The sequence below is a fragment of the Hydra vulgaris genome, chromosome 09 (assembly GCF_038396675.1).
Source record: "Hydra vulgaris chromosome 09, alternate assembly HydraT2T_AEP".
Taxonomy (NCBI): Eukaryota; Metazoa; Cnidaria; class Hydrozoa; order Anthoathecata; family Hydridae; genus Hydra; species Hydra vulgaris.
The window spans coordinates 12,992,501-13,013,595 of NC_088928.1; the positions used below are offsets into that span (position 1 = coordinate 12,992,501).

Sequence of the window (21,095 nt, forward strand, 5' to 3'; positions counted from 1 at the left end):
ATTACCAGATCTTGGTTTTTTGTCAAAAGAACTGTTGAAATATTACCAGATCTTGGTTTTTTGTCAAAAGAACTGTTGAAATATTACCAGATCTTGGTTTTTTGTCAAAAGAACTGTTGAAATATTACCAGATCTTGGTTTTTTGTCGAAAGAACTGTTGAAATATTACCAGATCTTGGTTTTTTGACAAAAGAACTGTTGAAATATTACCAGATCTTGGTTTTTTGACAAAAGAACTGTTGAAATATTACCAGATCTTGGTTTTTTGACAAAAGAACTGTTGAAATATTACCAGATCTTGGTTTTTTGTCAAAAGAACTGTTGAAATATTACCAGATCTTGGTTTTTTGACAAAAGAACTGTTGAAATATTACCAGATCTTGGGTTTTTGACAAAAGAACTGTTGAAATATTACCAGATCTTGGTTTTTTGTCAAAAGAACTGTTGAAATATTACCAGATCTTGGTTTTTTGTCAAAAGAACTGTTGAAATATTACCAGATCTTGGTTTTTTGTCAAAAGAACTGTTGAAATATTACCAGATCTTGGTTTTTTGACAAAAGAACTGTTGAAATATTACCAGATCTTGGTTTTTTGTCAAAAGAACTGTTGAAATATTACCAGATCTTGGTTTTTTGACAAAAGAACTGTTGAAATATTACCAGATCTTGGTTTTTTGTCAAAAGAACTGTTGAAATATTACCAGATCTTGGTTTTTTGTCAAAAGAACTGTTGAAATATTACCAGATCTTGGTTTTTTGTCAAAAGAACTGTTGAAATATTACCAGATCTTGGTTTTTTGACAAAAGAACTGTTGAAATATTACCAGATCTTGGTTTTTTGACAAAAGAACTGTTGAAATATTACCAGATCTTGGTTTTTTGACAAAAGAACTGTTGAAATATTACCAGATCTTGGTTTTTTGTCAAAAGAACTGTTGAAATATTACCAGATCTTGGTTTTTTGACAAAAGAACTGTTGAAATATTACCAGATCTTGGTTTTTTGACAAAAAAACTGTTGAAATATTACCAGATCTTGGTTTTTTGTCAAAAGAACTGTTGAAATATTACCAGATCTTGGTTTTTTGTCAAAAGAACTGTTGAAATATTACCAGATCTTGGTTTTTTGTCAAAAGAACTGTTGAAATATTACCAGATCTTGGTTTTTTGACAAAAGAACTGTTGAAATATTACCAGATCTTGGTTTTTTGTCAAAAGAACTGTTGAAATATTACCAGATCTTGGTTTTTTGACAAAAGAACTGTTGAAATATTACCAGATCTTGGTTTTTTGTCAAAAGAACTGTTGAAATATTACCAGATCTTGGTTTTTTGACAAAAGAACTGTTGAAATATTACCAGATCTTGGTTTTTTGTCAAAAGAACTGTTGAAATATTACCAGATCTTGGTTTTTTGACAAAAGAACTGTTGAAATATTACCAGATCTTGGTTTTTTGTCAAAAGAACTGTTGAAATATTACCAGATCTTGGTTTTTTGTCAAAAGAACTGTTGAAATATTACCAGATCTTGGTTTTTTGTCAAAAGAACTGTTGAAATATTACCAGATCTTGGTTTTTTGACAAAAGAACTGTTGAAATATTACCAGATCTTGGTTTTTTGTCAAAAGAACTGTTGAAATATTACCAGATCTTGGTTTTTTGTCAAAAGAACTGTTGAAATATCACCAGATCTTGGTTTTTTGTCAAAAGAACTGTTGAAATATTACCAGATCTTGGTTTTTTCGTCAAAAGAACTGTTGAAATATCATCAGATCTTGGTTTTTTGTCAAAAGAACTGTTGAAATATTACCAGATCTTGGTTTTTTGTCAAAAGAACTGTTGAAATATTACCAGATCTTGGTTTTTTTGTCAAAAGAACTGTTGAAATATTACCAGATCTTGGTTTTTTTGTCAAAAGAACTGTTGAAATATCATCAGATCTTGGTTTTTTGTCAAAAGAACTGTTGAAATATCATCAGATCTTTGTTTTTTTGTCAAAAGAACTGTTGAAATATCATCAGATCTTTGTTTTTTTGTCAAAAGAACTGTTGAAATATTACCAGATCTTGGTTTTTTGTCAAAAGAACTGTTGAAATATTACCAGATCTTGGTTTTTTGACAAAAGAACTGTTGAAATATTACCAGATCTTGGTTTTTTGACAAAAGAACTGTTGAAATATTACCAGATCTTGGTTTTTTGTCAAAAGAACTGTTGAAATATTACCAGATCTTGGTTTTTTGTCAAAAGAACTGTTGAAATATTACCAGATCTTGGTTTTTTGTCAAAAGAACTGTTGAAATATTACCAGATCTTGGTTTTTTGACAAAAGAACTGTTGAAATATTACCAGATCTTGGTTTTTTGTCAAAAGAACTGTTGAAATATTACCAGATCTTGGTTTTTTGACAAAAGAACTGTTGAAATATTACCAGATCTTGGTTTTTTGTCAAAAGAACTGTTGAAATATTACCAGATCTTGGTTTTTTGACAAAAGAACTGTTGAAATATTACCAGATCTTGGTTTTTTGTCAAAAGAACTGTTGAAATATTACCAGATCTTGGTTTTTTGACAAAAGAACTGTTGAAATATTACCAGATCTTGGTTTTTTGTCAAAAGAACTGTTGAAATATTACCAGATCTTGGTTTTTTGTCAAAAGAACTGTTGAAATATTACCAGATCTTGGTTTTTTGTCAAAAGAACTGTTGAAATATTACCAGATCTTGGTTTTTTGACAAAAGAACTGTTGAAATATTACCAGATCTTGGTTTTTTGTCAAAAGAACTGTTGAAATATTACCAGATCTTGGTTTTTTGTCAAAAGAACTGTTGAAATATCACCAGATCTTGGTTTTTTGTCAAAAGAACTGTTGAAATATTACCAGATCTTGGTTTTTTGTCAAAAGAACTGTTGAAATATCACCAGATCTTGGTTTTTTGTCAAAAGAACTGTTGAAATATTACCAGATCTTGGTTTTTTCGTCAAAAGAACTGTTGAAATATCATCAGATCTTGGTTTTTTGTCAAAAGAACTGTTGAAATATTACCAGATCTTGGTTTTTTGTCAAAAGAACTGTTGAAATATTACCAGATCTTGGTTTTTTTGTCAAAAGAACTGTTGAAATATTACCAGATCTTGGTTTTTTTGTCACAAGAACTGTTGAAATATCATCAGATCTTGGTTTTTTGTCAAAAGAACTGTTGAAATATCATCAGATCTTTGTTTTTTTGTCAAAAGAACTGTTGAAATATCATCAGATCTTTGTTTTTTTGTCAAAAGAACTGTTGAAATATTACCAGATCTTGGTTTTTTGTCAAAAGAACTGTTGAAATATCACCCGATCTTGGTTTTTTGTCAAAAGAACTGTTGAAATATTACCAGATCTTGGTTTTTTCGTCAAAAGAACTGTTGAAATATTACCAGATCTTGGTTTTTTTGTCAAAAGAACTGTTGAAATATTACCAGATCTTGGTTTTTTGTCAAAAGAACTGTTGAAATATTACCAGATCTTGGTTTTTTGTCAAAAGAACTGTTGAAATATTACAGAATCTTGGTTTTTTAACAAAAGAACTGTTGAAATATTACCAGATCTTGGTTTTTTGTCAAAAGAACTGTTGAAATATTACCAGATCTTGGTTTTTTGTCAAAAGAACTGTTGAAATATTACCAGATCTTGGTTTTTTGTCAAAAGAACTGTTGAAATATTACCAGATCTTGGTTTTTTGACAAAAGAACTGTTGAAATATTACCAGATCTTGGTTTTTTGTCAAAAGAACTGTTGAAATATTACCAGATCTTGGTTTTTTGTCAAAAGAACTGTTGAAATATTACCAGATCTTGGTTTTTTGTCAAAAGAACTGTTGAAATATTACCAGATCTTGGTTTTTTGTCAAAAGAACTGTTGAAATATTACCAGATCTTGGTTTTTTGTCAAAAGAACTGTTGAAATATTACCAGATCTTGGTTTTTTGACAAAAGAACTGTTGAAATATTACCAGATCTTGGTTTTTTGTCAAAAGAACTGTTGAAATATTACCAGATCTTGGTTTTTTGTCAAAAGAACTGTTGAAATATTACCAGATCTTGGTTTTTTGTCAAAAGAACTGTTGAAATATTACCAGATCTTGGTTTTTTGTCAAAAGAACTGTTGAAATATTACCAGATCTTGGTTTTTTGTCAAAAGAACTGTTGAAATATTACCAGATCTTGGTTTTTTGACAAAAGAACTGTTGAAATATTACCAGATCTTGGTTTTTTGTCAAAAGAACTGTTAAAATATTACCAGATCTTGGTTTTATGTCAAAAGAACTGTTGAAATATTACCAGATCTTGGTTTTTTGTCAAAAGAACTGTTGAAATATTACCAGATCTTGGTTTTTTGACAAAAGAACTGTTGAAATATTACCAGATCTTGGTTTTTTGTCAAAAGAACTGTTGAAATATTACCAGATCTTGGTTTTTTGTCAAAAGAACTGTTGAAATATTACCAGATCTTGGTTTTTTGTCAATAGAACTGTTGAAATATTACCAGATCTTGGTTTTTTGTCAAAAGAACTGTTGAAATATTACCAGATCTTGGTTTTTTGTCAAAAGAACTGTTGAAATATTACCAGATCTTGGTTTTTTGTCAAAAGAACTGTTGAAATATTACCAGATCTTGGTTTTTTGTCAAAAGAACTGTTGAAATATTACCAGATCTTGGTTTTTTGTCAAAAGAACTGTTGAAATATTACCAGATCTTGGTTTTTTGACAAAAGAACTGTTGAAATATTACCAGATCTTGGTTTTTTGTCAAAAGAACTGTTGAAATATTACCAGATCTTGGTTTTTTGTCAAAAGAACTGTTGAAATATTACCAGATCTTGGTTTTTTGTCAAAAGAACTGTTGAAATATTACCAGATCTTGGTTTTTTGTCAAAAGAACTGTTGAAATATTACCAGATCTTGGTTTTTTGTCAAAAGAACTGTTGAAATATTACCAGATCTTGGTTTTTTGACAAAAGAACTGTTGAAATATTACCAGATCTTGGTTTTTTGACAAAAGAACTGTTGAAATATTACCAGATCTTGGTTTTTTGACAAAAGAACTGTTGAAATATTACCAGATCTTGGTTTTTTGTCAAAAGAACTGTTGAAATATTACCAGATCTTGGTTTTTTGACAAAAGAACTGTTGAAATATTACCAGATCTTGGTTTTTTGACAAAAGAACTGTTGAAATATTACCAGATCTTGGTTTTTTGTCAAAAGAACTGTTGAAATATTACCAGATCTTGGTTTTTTGTCAAAAGAACTGTTGAAATATTACCAGATCTTGGTTTTTTGTCAAAAGAACTGTTGAAATATTACCAGATCTTGGTTTTTTGACAAAAGAACTGTTGAAATATTACCAGATCTTGGTTTTTTGTCAAAAGAACTGTTGAAATATTACCAGATCTTGGTTTTTTGACAAAAGAACTGTTGAAATATTACCAGATCTTGGTTTTTTGTCAAAAGAACTGTTGAAATATTACCAGATCTTGGTTTTTTGTCAAAAGAACTGTTGAAATATTACCAGATCTTGGTTTTTTGTCAAAAGAACTGTTGAAATATTACCAGATCTTGGTTTTTTGACAAAAGAACTGTTGAAATATTACCAGATCTTGGTTTTTTGACAAAAGAACTGTTGAAATATTACCAGATCTTGGTTTTTTGACAAAAGAACTGTTGAAATATTACCAGATCTTGGTTTTTTGTCAAAAGAACTGTTGAAATATTACCAGATCTTGGTTTTTTGACAAAAGAACTGTTGAAATATTACCAGATCTTGGTTTTTTGACAAAAGAACTGTTGAAATATTACCAGATCTTGGTTTTTTGTCAAAAGAACTGTTGAAATATTACCAGATCTTGGTTTTTTGTCAAAAGAACTGTTGAAATATTACCAGATCTTGGTTTTTTGTCAAAAGAACTGTTGAAATATTACCAGATCTTGGTTTTTTGACAAAAGAACTGTTGAAATATTACCAGATCTTGGTTTTTTGTCAAAAGAACTGTTGAAATATTACCAGATCTTGGTTTTTTGACAAAAGAACTGTTGAAATATTACCAGATCTTGGTTTTTTGTCAAAAGAACTGTTGAAATATTACCAGATCTTGGTTTTTTGACAAAAGAACTGTTGAAATATTACCAGATCTTGGTTTTTTGTCAAAAGAACTGTTGAAATATTACCAGATCTTGGTTTTTTGACAAAAGAACTGTTGAAATATTACCAGATCTTGGTTTTTTGTCAAAAGAACTGTTGAAATATTACCAGATCTTGGTTTTTTGTCAAAAGAACTGTTGAAATATTACCAGATCTTGGTTTTTTGTCAAAAGAACTGTTGAAATATTACCAGATCTTGGTTTTTTGTCAAAAGAACTGTTGAAATATTACCAGATCTTGGTTTTTTGTCAAAAGAACTGTTGAAATATTACCAGATCTTGGTTTTTTGTCAAAAGAACTGTTGAAATATTACCAGATCTTGGTTTTTTGTCAAAAGAACTGTTGAAATATTACCAGATCTTGGTTTTTTGTCAAAAGAACTGTTGAAATATTACCAGATCTTGGTTTTTTGACAAAAGAACTGTTGAAATATTACCAGATCTTGGTTTTTTGTCAAAAGAACTGTTGAAATATTACCAGATCTTGGTTTTTTGTCAAAAGAACTGTTGAAATATCACCAGATCTTGGTTTTTTGTCAAAAGAACTGTTGAAATATTACCAGATCTTGGTTTTTTGTCAAAAGAACTGTTGAAATATCACCAGATCTTGGTTTTTTGTCAAAAGAACTGTTGAAATATTACCAGATCTTGGTTTTTTCGTCAAAAGAACTGTTGAAATATCATCAGATCTTGGTTTTTTGTCAAAAGAACTGTTGAAATATTACCAGATCTTGGTTTTTTGTCAAAAGAACTGTTGAAATATTACCAGATCTTGGTTTTTTTGTCAAAAGAACTGTTGAAATATTACCAGATCTTGGTTTTTTTGTCAAAAGAACTGTTGAAATATCATCAGATCTTGGTTTTTTGTCAAAAGAACTGTTGAAATATCATCAGATCTTTGTTTTTTTGTCAAAAGAACTGTTGAAATATCATCAGATCTTTGTTTTTTTGTCAAAAGAACTGTTGAAATATTACCAGATCTTGGTTTTTTGTCAAAAGAACTGTTGAAATATTACCAGATCTTGGTTTTTTGACAAAAGAACTGTTGAAATATTACCAGATCTTGGTTTTTTGACAAAAGAACTGTTGAAATATTACCAGATCTTGGTTTTTTGTCAAAAGAACTGTTGAAATATTACCAGATCTTGGTTTTTTGTCAAAAGAACTGTTGAAATATTACCAGATCTTGGTTTTTTGTCAAAAGAACTGTTGAAATATTACCAGATCTTGGTTTTTTGACAAAAGAACTGTTGAAATATTACCAGATCTTGGTTTTTTGTCAAAAGAACTGTTGAAATATTACCAGATCTTGGTTTTTTGACAAAAGAACTGTTGAAATATTACCAGATCTTGGTTTTTTGTCAAAAGAACTGTTGAAATATTACCAGATCTTGGTTTTTTGACAAAAGAACTGTTGAAATATTACCAGATCTTGGTTTTTTGTCAAAAGAACTGTTGAAATATTACCAGATCTTGGTTTTTTGACAAAAGAACTGTTGAAATATTACCAGATCTTGGTTTTTTGTCAAAAGAACTGTTGAAATATTACCAGATCTTGGTTTTTTGTCAAAAGAACTGTTGAAATATTACCAGATCTTGGTTTTTTGTCAAAAGAACTGTTGAAATATTACCAGATCTTGGTTTTTTGACAAAAGAACTGTTGAAATATTACCAGATCTTGGTTTTTTGTCAAAAGAACTGTTGAAATATTACCAGATCTTGGTTTTTTGTCAAAAGAACTGTTGAAATATTACCAGATCTTGGTTTTTTGTCAAAAGAACTGTTGAAATATTACCAGATCTTGGTTTTTTGACAAAAGAACTGTTGAAATATTACCAGATCTTGGTTTTTTGTCAAAAGAACTGTTGAAATATTACCAGATCTTGGTTTTTTGTCAAAAGAACTGTTGAAATATCACCAGATCTTGGTTTTTTGTCAAAAGAACTGTTGAAATATTACCAGATCTTGGTTTTTTGTCAAAGGAACTGTTGAAATATCACCAGATCTTGGTTTTTTGTCAAAAGAACTGTTGAAATATTACCAGATCTTGGTTTTTTCGTCAAAAGAACTGTTGAAATATCATCAGATCTTGGTTTTTTGTCAAAAGAACTGTTGAAATATTACCAGATCTTGGTTTTTTGTCAAAAGAACTGTTGAAATATTACCAGATCTTGGTTTTTTTGTCAAAAGAACTGTTGAAATATTACCAGATCTTGGTTTTTTTGTTAAAAGAACTGTTGAAATATCATCAGATCTTGGTTTTTTGTCAAAAGAACTGTTGAAATATCATCAGATCTTTGTTTTTTTGTCAAAAGAACTGTTGAAATATCATCAGATATTTGTTTTTTTGTCAAAAGAACTGTTGAAATATTACCAGATCTTGGTTTTTTGTCAAAAGAACTGTTGAAATATCACCCGATCTTGGTTTTTTGTCAAAAGAACTGTTGAAATATTACCAGATCTTGGTTTTTTCGTCAAAAGAACTGTTGAAATATTACCAGATCTTGGTTTTTTTGTCAAAAGAACTGTTGAAATATTACCAGATCTTGGTTTTTTGACAAAAGAACTGTTGAAATATTACCAGATCTTGGTTTTTTGTCAAAAGAACTGTTGAAATATTACCAGATCTTGGTTTTTTGTCAAAAGAACTGTTGAAATATTACCAGATCTTGGTTTTTTGTCAAAAGAACTGTTGAAATATTACCAGATCTTGGTTTTTTGACAAAAGAACTGTTGAAATATTACCAGATCTTGGTTTTTTGACAAAAGAACTGTTGAAATATTACCAGATCTTGGTTTTTTGACAAAAGAACTGTTGAAATATTACCAGATCTTGGTTTTTTGTCAAAAGAACTGTTGAAATATTACCAGATCTTGGTTTTTTGACAAAAGAACTGTTGAAATATTACCAGATCTTGGTTTTTTGACAAAAGAACTGTTGAAATATTACCAGATCTTGGTTTTTTGTCAAAAGAACTGTTGAAATATTACCAGATCTTGGTTTTTTGTCAAAAGAACTGTTGAAATATTACCAGATCTTGGTTTTTTGTCAAAAGAACTGTTGAAATATTACCAGATCTTGGTTTTTTGTCAAAAGAACTGTTGAAATATCACCCGATCTTGGTTTTTTGTCAAAAGAACTGTTGAAATATTACCAGATCTTGGTTTTTTCGTCAAAAGAACTGTTGAAATATTACCAGATCTTGGTTTTTTTGTCAAAAGAACTGTTGAAATATTACCAGATCTTGGTTTTTTGTCAAAAGAACTGTTAAAATATTACCAGATCTTGGTTTTTTGTCAAAAGAACTGTTGAAATATTACCAGATCTTGGTTTTTTGTCAAAAGAACTGTTGAAATATTACCAGATCTTGGTTTTTTGTCAAAAGAACTGTTGAAATATTACCAGATCTTGGTTTTTTGTCAAAAGAACTGTTGAAATATTACCAGATCTTGGTTTTTTGTCAAAAGAACTGTTGAAATATTACCAGATCTTGGTTTTTTGACAAAAGAACTGTTGAAATATTACCAGATCTTGGTTTTTTGTCAAAAGAACTGTTGAAATATTACCAGATCTTGGTTTTTTGTCAAAAGAACTGTTGAAATATTACCAGATCTTGGTTTTTTGTCAAAAGAACTGTTGAAATATTACCAGATCTTGGTTTTTTGACAAAAGAACTGTTGAAATATTACCAGATCTTGGTTTTTTGACAAAGGAACTGTTGAAATATTACCAGATCTTGGTTTTTTGACAAAAGAACTGTTGAAATATTACCAGATCTTGGTTTTTTGTCAAAAGAACTGTTGAAATATTACCAGATCTTGGTTTTTTGACAAAAGAACTGTTGAAATATTACCAGATCTTGGTTTTTTGACAAAAGAACTGTTGAAATATTACCAGATCTTGGTTTTTTGTCAAAAGAACTGTTGAAATATTACCAGATCTTGGTTTTTTGTCAAAAGAACTGTTGAAATATTACCAGATCTTGGTTTTTTGTCAAAAGAACTGTTGAAATATTACCAGATCTTGGTTTTTTGACAAAAGAACTGTTGAAATATTACCAGATCTTGGTTTTTTGTCAAAAGAACTGTTGAAATATTACCAGATCTTGGTTTTTTGACAAAAGAACTGTTGAAATATTACCAGATCTTGGTTTTTTGTCAAAAGAACTGTTGAAATATTACCAGATCTTGGTTTTTTGTCAAAAGAACTGTTGAAATATTACCAGATCTTGGTTTTTTGTCAAAAGAACTGTTGAAATATTACCAGATCTTGGTTTTTTGACAAAAGAACTGTTGAAATATTACCAGATCTTGGTTTTTTGACAAAAGAACTGTTGAAATATTACCAGATCTTGGTTTTTTGACAAAAGAACTGTTGAAATATTACCAGATCTTGGTTTTTTGTCAAAAGAACTGTTGAAATATTACCAGATCTTGGTTTTTTGACAAAAGAACTGTTGAAATATTACCAGATCTTGGTTTTTTGACAAAAGAACTGTTGAAATATTACCAGATCTTGGTTTTTTGTCAAAAGAACTGTTGAAATATTACCAGATCTTGGTTTTTTGTCAAAAGAACTGTTGAAATATTACCAGATCTTGGTTTTTTGTCAAAAGAACTGTTGAAATATTACCAGATCTTGGTTTTTTGACAAAAGAACTGTTGAAATATTACCAGATCTTGGTTTTTTGTCAAAAGAACTGTTGAAATATTACCAGATCTTGGTTTTTTGACAAAAGAACTGTTGAAATATTACCAGATCTTGGTTTTTTGTCAAAAGAACTGTTGAAATATAACCAGATCTTGGTTTTTTGTCAAAAGAACTGTTGAAATATTACCAGATCTTGGTTTTTTGTCAAAAGAACTGTTGAAATATTACCAGATCTTGGTTTTTTGACAAAAGAACTGTTGAAATATTACCAGATCTTGGTTTTTTGTCAAAAGAACTGTTGAAATATTACCAGATCTTGGTTTTTTGTCAAAAGGACTGTTGAAATATTACCAGATCTTGGTTTTTTGTCAAAAGAACTGTTGAAATATTACCAGATCTTGGTTTTTTGACAAAAGAACTGTTGAAATATTACCAGATCTTGGTTTTTTGTCAAAAGAACTGTTGAAATATTACCAGATCTTGGTTTTTTGTCAAAAGAACTGTTGAAATATCATCAGATCTTTGTTTTTTTGTCAAAAGAACTGTTGAAATATTACCAGATCTTGGTTTTTTGTCAAAAGAACTGTTGAAATATCACCAGATCTTGGTTTTTTGTCAAAAGAACTGTTGAAATATTACCAGATCTTGGATTTTTCGTCAAAAGAACTGTTGAAATATCATCAGATCTTGGTTTTTTGTCAAAAGAACTGTTGAAATATTACCAGATCTTTGTTTTTTGTCAAAAGAACTGTTGAAATATTACCAGATCTTGGTTTTTTTTGTCAAAAGAACTGTTGAAATATTACCAGATCTTGGTTTTTTTGTCAAAAGAACTGTTGAAATATCAGCAGATCTTGGTTTTTTGTCAAAAGAACTGTTGAAATATCATCAGATCTTTGTTTTTTTGTCAAAAGAACTGTTGAAATATCATCAGATCTTTGTTTTTTTGTCAAAAGAACTGTTGAAATATTACCAGATCTTGGTTTTTTGTCAAAAGAACTGTTGAAATATCACCCGATCTTGGTTTTTTGTCAAAAGAACTGTTGAAATATTACCAGATCTTGGTTTTTTCGTCAAAAGAACTGTTGAAATATTACCAGATCTTGGTTTTTTTGTCAAAAGAACTGTTGAAATATTACCAGATCTTGGTTTTTTGTCAAAAGAACTGTTAAAATATTACCAGATCTTGGTTTTTTGTCAAAAGAACTGTTGAAATATTACCAGATCTTGGTTTTTTTGTCAAAAGAACTGTTGAAATATTACCAGATCTTGGTTTTTTTTGTCAAAAGAACTGTTGAAATATCATCAGATCTTGGTTTTTTGTCAAAAGAACTGTTGAAATATCATCAGATCTTTGTTTTTTTGTCAAAAGAACTGTTGAAATATCATCAGATCTTTGTTTTTTTGTCAAAAGAACTGTTGAAATATCATCAGATCTTTGTTTTTTTGTTAAAAGAGCTTTGTTAAAATTCAGAAATATCTTTATATTTTGCAAGATCTTGAACATCCTTCGTGTTGAAAACAATATGAATCTGATATCAAGATTCAGTAAAATATTACAAAAAGTATCAATAAAAAAAATAATAACCACAAATTAAAGTTAAAAAATAATATCCACAATGTAAAGATAAAAAATAACCTAATTTAAAAAAAATTTACTAAAAGTTTATAAATGTTTAACTATTATTTTCAAACTCCAAAAATATATATATATATTCAAACCCCAAAAAGAAAACAAACTTTAGTTTGGTTGTTAAAAGTAAAAGTTTTAATTTGAATAAAGTGATAAGGATCAATTCCTAAAAAGTTTTTTAATCATTTTTAATTAGATACCAAAAAGAAAGAAAAAATTTAGAATTAGGTTCTTATTATTTATTTTCAATCTTTGTTTTAAATACATCTATGAAACAAAGTTTTGCTTAAAATAGAAGTTTTGAAGAAAAAAAAAATTCAAATAATCTTGTAACAAATATTTTGTATCATGAAATAATAACAGTATCTTATAATTTACATCAATTATATATATTGCTGGTTAGAAGCGAAATATGGTTGAACAGTTATAAATTGCTATAAATATTTTTTCAACATGTTTACAAGTTACAAGATTAAATAAGCTATTATAACCATCTGTTCAATATTTTATTATAACCATCTGTACACCAGATTATAGAAGCTATAATAACCATCTGTACACCATCAGTAAGCTATTATAACCATCTTATGCCATCAGTAAGCTGTTATAACCATCTGTACGCCATCAGTAAGCTGTTATAACCATCTGTAGGCCATCAGTAAGCTATAATAACCATCTGTACCCTAATTTGACTCAAAAGTCTCATTTAAGATTTTCAGTTATTTAAACAAAAAGAAAAATATGTGTGATAAAAACAATAAAAATGTAAAAATATAATTAATAGAATAATTAGTTTTAAAAAAATATTTAGATTTATTTAACTGAACATGGAGGAAGAGTTGGTGCTTTTAATGTTGGGAAAGATTGCAGGTAATATATATTAAAAAATTAAAATACTTTTTATTTTTCAGTTTGTTCTTATTAACTTATTGGCTATAACAATCACAAAATTTTATTTAGACTAATATATAATGGATATAGTTATCTTGGTCAAACCAACTTTGGTTCAGATTCTGTCTTGAGTAGTTGTAACAAGACAAATCAATGTTTTCTTTTACAAACAAATGGTTTAGTTAAAGCTGTTCATATACCATTTCATTGTGCATTAAGGTTTTACTTTTCTCTATAAAATGTTGTTTATTTATAATAAATTTTTTATATATAAATTTTTTTATGGTTATTATATATTAAAATTTGAACTGGTTTTTTATTATAAATGTTATTTATATAAAATTTGCAACTGAAATTTCTAGTATTTTTTCCATGTATGGTTGGGGATTTTTTTAAATGTCATTTCGCTAATTTATTGAGCTGCTATCTGCTTTTCTAATTTTTTTCATTTTATCTGTAATGCACTCATTTCAGTTTTTTTTACTTCTACAACTTTCTCTTAAAAGTTCTTTACATTCACCCAATTATCAAGAAGATTAAAACGCTTTGAGAATGTAGAGTTTAAAGATGCAGATGATTGGTTATCAGCATGTAAAGAATTATTATTTTTAGAAGAAAATTATTCTACTCTTAATTTCTATCTAAGATTATAAGTTCTTTTTTTATGTTTTAAGTTCACCACACATCCATTAGATAACCATTTTCTCTGTTCTTTACACCAACCTTCATTGCCCATGTTTTACTGCCATACTTCATAAAACTCTGATGCATAAGATTTTTAACTTGCTTTTAGAAATGGATCCTAATTCTGAACCACCAGTTTATCCAATTGTAACTCTGAGATTATCATCGCACTCTTTTTCTCTCCAACTATTTATTTCAATCACTTATTTGACACTCTTTTCTATAGCTCTATAAAATATTGTTTAGAGTATAGAAAATGTACTTTTATATTCTATAAAAGTACATTTTCTTTACTCTAAATAATATTAAGGGCACCTTGCACAACACAACATCTTTTGTGAAGCAATTGCTTACAAACTGTAGAAACAATAGAGTTTGCTTCATTTCCTTACACGCTATGTATGCCCATTTCCAGTATTTTCTGCTTGCTGATTTTTGAATTTACAGGGCAAACTTTTGTCATATTCATGTTTATTTTAAGCTCCCAATTTTATTTTTTCACCACTGAACTTTTAGTATAATTCTTCTTCTGTCGCTACAAACAATCATTCATTATCTGCATAGAACTGCAAAAGCCTGGTACACCAGCACTGAATATTTTTCAAAGAACTTCAAAAACAATAATAAAAACAAAAAACTGGGTACTGAACTTTAATGCATTACTTTAACGCACACTTTAACGCACACTTTAATGCACACTTTCTCCAACTTTTTTTTTTTCGATTGCTGTTATGATATACTCACTCATAGTCATGATAACTGTTACCTGCAATTCTTCAACATCTAAACCCCACTACAAGACCTCTCATAGTAATCTGTTGATATTTTTTTCAGGCTCAACACAGATTTTTTTCTTCAAAATATCTTCATCAATATTAAAAAATATTTATGAAGATAATTATACAAAGCTTCTTATTTTATTGACAATAATTTTTTTTAAATCTTTATTACTCAAAGACTTTTATTCCATGTTAAAAAAAGTTAAAAATTAATAAATAACAATCTGAGTAAGTAAAAATAGTAACTAGAAAAAGATAATAATATATAATAAATAACAGTTTAAGTATATATCAATAAGAATTAATATTTAGTAATATTTATAAAATATATAATACGTTAATTAGTATATGTTTAATAAATATGAAATAGTATATAATAATAATTACTAATTTACACACACATGTATGTATGTGTATATATATATATATATATATATATATATATATATATATATATATATATATATATATATATATATATATATATATATATATATATATATATATATATATGTATATATATATATGTTTGTTATAATTTTTCTTTCATTTATTTTATTGTTATTATTAGTAGTAAGTTATCTTTTTATTTTTGTTACCATTATTTGAGCATGTTTTAAAAGTATTTTTTTTTTCTTGTTTTTTTTTTCTGTTTTTTTTTTAATTTTTATTTTTTATTTTTTTTAATCATATAGAACTTATTTATTATTTATTATTTTTAATTATATAAGCTTAGTATCTCTTACAAATAATAAGAACAGTATTTAGAACTTGTTCTAGTTAGACTACTTTACAAATTTGTGTTTCTTTTATAGTACAGTTCACAGTGTCCAAGCCAAAGATGTGCATTTACTTAAAAGAATAGCAAATATAGTTGAAAAAAATTCTCAAATAGGTATTATTTTTTAGCTGTTTGTTGCTTATAGTATTGTTTAAATGTGGTGTTATAATAATAATAATAATAATAATAATAATAATAATAATAATAATAATAATAATAATAATAATAATAATAATAATAATAATAGTAATAGTAATAGCAACAACAATGATAGTAATAAAATCTATCATGTCATCAAATTTTGCTATTTTACCACTCAAAAAGGCATTTTACCACTTGAGCTTACATACATCAACTGACTTATATATATAGAGGAGATATAATGTTATATAGAGACATGCAGGGAGTGTACATACATTGGGAAAAAGGTTAAGGTTATGATTGGCATTAAGATAGTCTGCTCTAATCCTAAACCAGAGTTGATGTGTGTACACTCATTTAGGTAATTTGATGTGTGTACACATCAACTTACCTAAATAAGGTAACAATTAAACTAAGTTTAAATGCCCTTGTTTTAATGGTTAATTGTTGTCATCATGTAAGAATAAATCCACATATTATTAAAATTAATATCACGATAATAATAATGATAATAATATGTAATAAATATTATATTATGATAATGATGATGAGGTATTATAGATGATAGTTATAATATTTTGTCATAGATGCGAAAGAAACTTGCAAGAATCTCATCAAGGTTTTTAATGAAATTCAAGTTCCTTCAGCCCAACACAAAGTTAGTTGAGTTTATTTAATTATGTTTAAATTTCAATAATACTAGGAAAATTTATACACACTGCTAGGGAAATTTATGCTAATTATACACACTGCTACTGGGAGATGACAAATAAATCATAGCAAATTCTGTTAGGCTTGGATACTATTTCACGTTTGCTGATCACCACTTTATAAGGTATTCACGATTTGTTTCTCCGCGCAACAGTCTTGTTTGTTAAATTTGTATTTCCCCCTTGGCCTTGGAGAGGTGAATAACATATTTTAAAAAGAAAAGAAAAAAGGGTCTGCTGTCCAATTAAGGCCAGCAGCTTTTACAAAAGAATCAATTTTATTTGCAGTTGAATCTTCTGTTTACTATCTTGATCTGTGTGCACAGTGACTTCCTCAAAACAATAACATTAACTATTGTGCATCTTAATGGTTTTATCATTTTTATGGTCACCTCTTCTTTTCCAAAGTAGAGATAAATTACCGCTGGTGCTACTAAAAGAATCACAACTCTTTCTCAGAACTTATAATATTTTTGTTTTTCTCTTTGTGTTTTAACTAATCCCAAGAAAATAGTTTTTAAATGAGGTCAAGAAAATTTGCAATCATATATTTTTCATTTTCATTAATGTTAAACTAAGTGATGTTAAACTAGTGAAGAGTGAACAACCTGAAGTAATTAAAATCTTGTTCTTAGTATCTTTCTTTCTCAGTTTAACAATGTGACAACACGTTGAGTTACTTCAGAAAATCATGGAACCTCAGCTGATTATTTTTGTAATCTCCTAATATGGATTGTGAAGTTTGATAGATTTTTTTGAATGAAGTAGTTGACAAATGCCTTTCAGGTAAAGTAAATACAACTTACTAGAAATTCTTCTAATAGTAAATTTAATCCTAATTTAAAACTAAATTAAACCTAATTTACTTTAACCCAAGTTAACCTAAGTTGTTAGGATTGTTTGCATTCTAATTTTTTATTTAGCTGCAAATTATCTAGTTCATTTGGCATTACACCATTTCAAACATAAATTGCTTAACCCCTTCTATAATTGGTTTTATCTTACTAAAATAGTTATCTATTTCTATAGTTACCATAGTTATCTATTGATTGGAAGTAGAATTGAACTAAGTTTCAGTTATGGAGATTAGGTTGTATTTATTTATTTTTTAGTTAATAGTTTCAGGTTAGTAATTTTTGCTTGATTGAGTGAAGTTGTAATTGTGTAGAAGCAATGGAAAGATGTTTAATTTTTCTGATGGCGCTGTTTTGTGTTTGATGTGGATGTATGTGCTGGACAGTATTGTTAATGTTTATTGTTTTTTGGGATAACTTTTTTTGATTTAAAGACGTCATTGTATTTTTTCCTGTTTTTTATTTATTTTGTTGAAAGTTAAGGTTTAACTATATATTTTCAATACTTGAACCAGCTGTATTTAAAAAAAAAAAATGTCAAATAGTACCTAAGATGAACACCATTAACAAAAGTAAAATAAAAAAGAGTGAATAATGTTTACAAATGATTTCGATTTTGGTACTATTTGACATATTTATTAGTTATAATGCCTGACCAAGTCATTGAAATTTATTCTAATTTTTGTTTTAATTTTTCTATGAAATAAATTATAAAATGTCAAAGTATATGAACTATGTTTATCTGGTTATATGTAATAAATTATTGGTATATGTAAGTCATATATCAAAATATGACTTATATATAATGCGTACATTATATGTATTGAATTTGTTGTGTAAGTTTGTACAGCAGTTGTTATTGTTTGATGATTTTAACTTTAACTTGTTTTTAGTTCAAGCATTTTTTTTTTTAAATATAGCTTATAATTTAATATGTGGTAGTGGTGTAGTAGTAGAGGGCTTGCTTCATAAGCAAGAAGTTCCTAGTTCAATCCCAACCATGTTCCTGGTAGTACAGCACTCAACGTGTTTGTCAAAATTCATGTTTCAGAGTTATAGAGTTTAGAGCGGGTTGTAACCACAATGAAAGTAGCTTCCTCGACTGCAGTTGCCTTCTCTGTCTTGGGGATGTAAATAAGCATTATGTATATTTAAAAAATCATGTTTAAGAGCAACATTGTTCATTTAAAATGTTGATGTTATCTCCATGAGAAATTTGATTGTTGTTGTAAGCAGCTGAATTGTGTCATTTAGTTGTCTCTGATGGTTGACCAGATATTTTTATCCTGTTTGTTAGTGCAGAAGTTGGATTGTTCAGATTACTTTTCTTTTTCTTTTGTCATTGTCACAATAATTATTTTTCCATAAAATGAATTTCCATAAAAAAGATACCACCTGGAATAGCAGTGTATTACCTCATGTTGTGAGGTAATACACTGCTATTCAGTTATAAACTTTTTTCTCAAGATTAGAAGTAGTTTGATGATTGCGATTTTTTTGAGTGCATACTTCCATCTTTTTTGACCTGAGGTTACATCTAACCTCTCATCAAAGCAATATTTCATCCTTGATATCTAATTTCCATTTTTGTAATAACCTGATGAAATCTCTTACCATGCTCCTTAATGACATAACCTATGTTTTTGGGAAAGAAGTTTAGGTTTGAATCCAACTTAAAAATCTTTACAAATGTGGACAAAAATGTTGTTTGTAATTAGGTCCTTGTTATTTTCTAGAAATTTTGAATGCACACCAAGCTTCTTTTTCAACTTTTGTCATTGCTCTTTCAAGTTTCTCTGACTTCAAAATTGCTTTTTTTTTGGACCTAACAAATACCATCTTTGATCTTTGCCTAAGATGCTTTTAAAATATGAGACATTTTTTGTAAAGCTTTTCCTCAAAAATCTAGGGCTTTTACAAATTATTTTACCTAGTTTAAAACTTAGTTACCAATCCTAGTTTGATATGAAGTAGGGTAATAACATTGAACAACAGAAGACTTTATCTATTATCTACTTGTGTTCATTGAACAGTTGTAGTTCCACTTGTGATGGCTAATAAACTTTCTTGTAATGATCATCATCAGTCCTGCTGTCCCATAAGCAAAAGAAACAAATACTTTTTCCACTTGAATTTAGAATAATTATTGTCAAAAAGTTCTTTGATATTATCAAAGTCTAATTTTTCTTCTAGTGTCTGTATAATTATTTCCATTGTGGAGCAACACTGTTTTGAGATTCCCAATTGAGCTATCTATAAACAGTTGCCATTGGGCCGGATTATGCTTGAGTCTAAGAGAAGTAAACAAACCAGCCACATCTTTACAATAACTATAATAGATATTTACAAATGTCATAGAAAACTTCAAATTCTTTGTGTCATTGGCAGTACATACATGTTCTGCAGTCTTTGCCTAATATAATTTACTCTGAATGGGAAAGTGAGACTGAAAAGTTGTTATTGGTACAAAAGCTTTCTTCGTGTCTTTGCTACTGTTGCTCGCTTACTCTTGAGATAAAATTGAGATGATTGCACCTTTCTTCAAAAAGAATCAAAAAACAACATAAAGCGACTTCAGCATAGCCATAAATAACAGTAGAATTAAAAAATAAATGTAAAATAAAACACCATGTTTAATTAAATTAAATTGCTTTTGAATTATTTGATGAGAAATATACTTACATTTTGTTGTTGTTGGAATTTTCTCTGCTAATACCGAAAATTTTACATTTTTTGGAATTAGCAGAAAAAATTTATTGATAAACAATAAAAAAATTACACTGGGCAAAAATTTGTAACACTGTGTTATTAATTACATAAAAAAACATAACCTACTTGCTTTTCTGCTGCTTTAACATTATTTCATCTGTTTTCTTTAATCTATTTAATATTTAGTTTGACTTTCTTGCTTACTTAAGTTCATTTAAAAAACAATAATATAAAAAAGCAACTAAGCACACAGTAAAAGTTAGTGATGCTAATGTTAGTATTGCTAGTTGGATGTATGTACTAAAGCTGACAGTATAGTATATGAAACAGCTGTTTTGAATCATATAATGGCAATTATACTTGTGCTGTCTGCATGAAACGTATAAAATATGTAACTTAATATTTAAGTTGCAAATCATATTTTATATAAAACTTTATCTCAAGACAAAACATTTTATCTCAATATTAATGCAAAATTTTGTTTAAGTATTTGTTTCATATATTTTTGTTTTATATATTTTAGTTGTAGTATATAAATTTTTAAATTTATTTGCATATTTTGTTGAAGTTTTTACTATTTGATGTCTTTTTAAATATATATATTTTGATAAATTTAGTTCATTTAAACAAATCTTTCATTATATACATATTAAACTAAAATATTTCTTTAATTATCTGTGTCATGCTGTTTCATGAACTGGTTTGGGAGAAGTTTTATGATCTGTGTGTAACATAGCTACAGAGTGTCAGCTTGTGCTTTATATTTTTAGGCAGTTAATTGCATATTGGCGTCATCTTTGTCTGAGGATTTTCTTAAAGAGTGCTTGCTAAAGATTATAAATAGTTTATCTGGTATATGTAAGTTAAACATATTTTATTGGTATATAGTATTTCTCAAGCAAAATGAATGTTACATTAAAAGAAAATAGTATTAATGTACAGCTATGCACCAAAGTTTAATTGAGATGGTAATTTTAATCAAACTTTTCAGGGTTTTGTCAACTAAAATCAGGAAAATGAATTAATTTTTTTATTTTTAAAAGAACATTTAATACAATTAACATTAATAAGATAGTTAAAA

The 21,095-nt window shown here is 27.9% G+C and overlaps 1 protein-coding gene across 2 annotated transcripts in view; it reads left to right on the plus strand.

The window, feature by feature from the left end:
* The window catches only part of LOC100202624 (rab3 GTPase-activating protein non-catalytic subunit), a 127,365-nt gene that overhangs the window by 62,912 nt on the left and 43,358 nt on the right, over positions 1 to 21,095 (plus strand). The window contains exons 15-19 of one of the 2 annotated variants that reach the window (XM_065804764.1): positions 13,277 to 13,335; positions 13,426 to 13,575; positions 15,635 to 15,714; positions 16,329 to 16,399; positions 20,785 to 20,872. In XM_065804764.1, coding sequence (XP_065660836.1) covers positions 13,277 to 13,335; positions 13,426 to 13,575; positions 15,635 to 15,714; positions 16,329 to 16,399; positions 20,785 to 20,872 — 448 coding nt within the window. The remainder of the gene's footprint in view (positions 1 to 13,276; positions 13,336 to 13,425; positions 13,576 to 15,634; positions 15,715 to 16,328; positions 16,400 to 20,784; positions 20,873 to 21,095) is intronic. The other variant, XM_065804765.1, reaches the window with a different exon arrangement.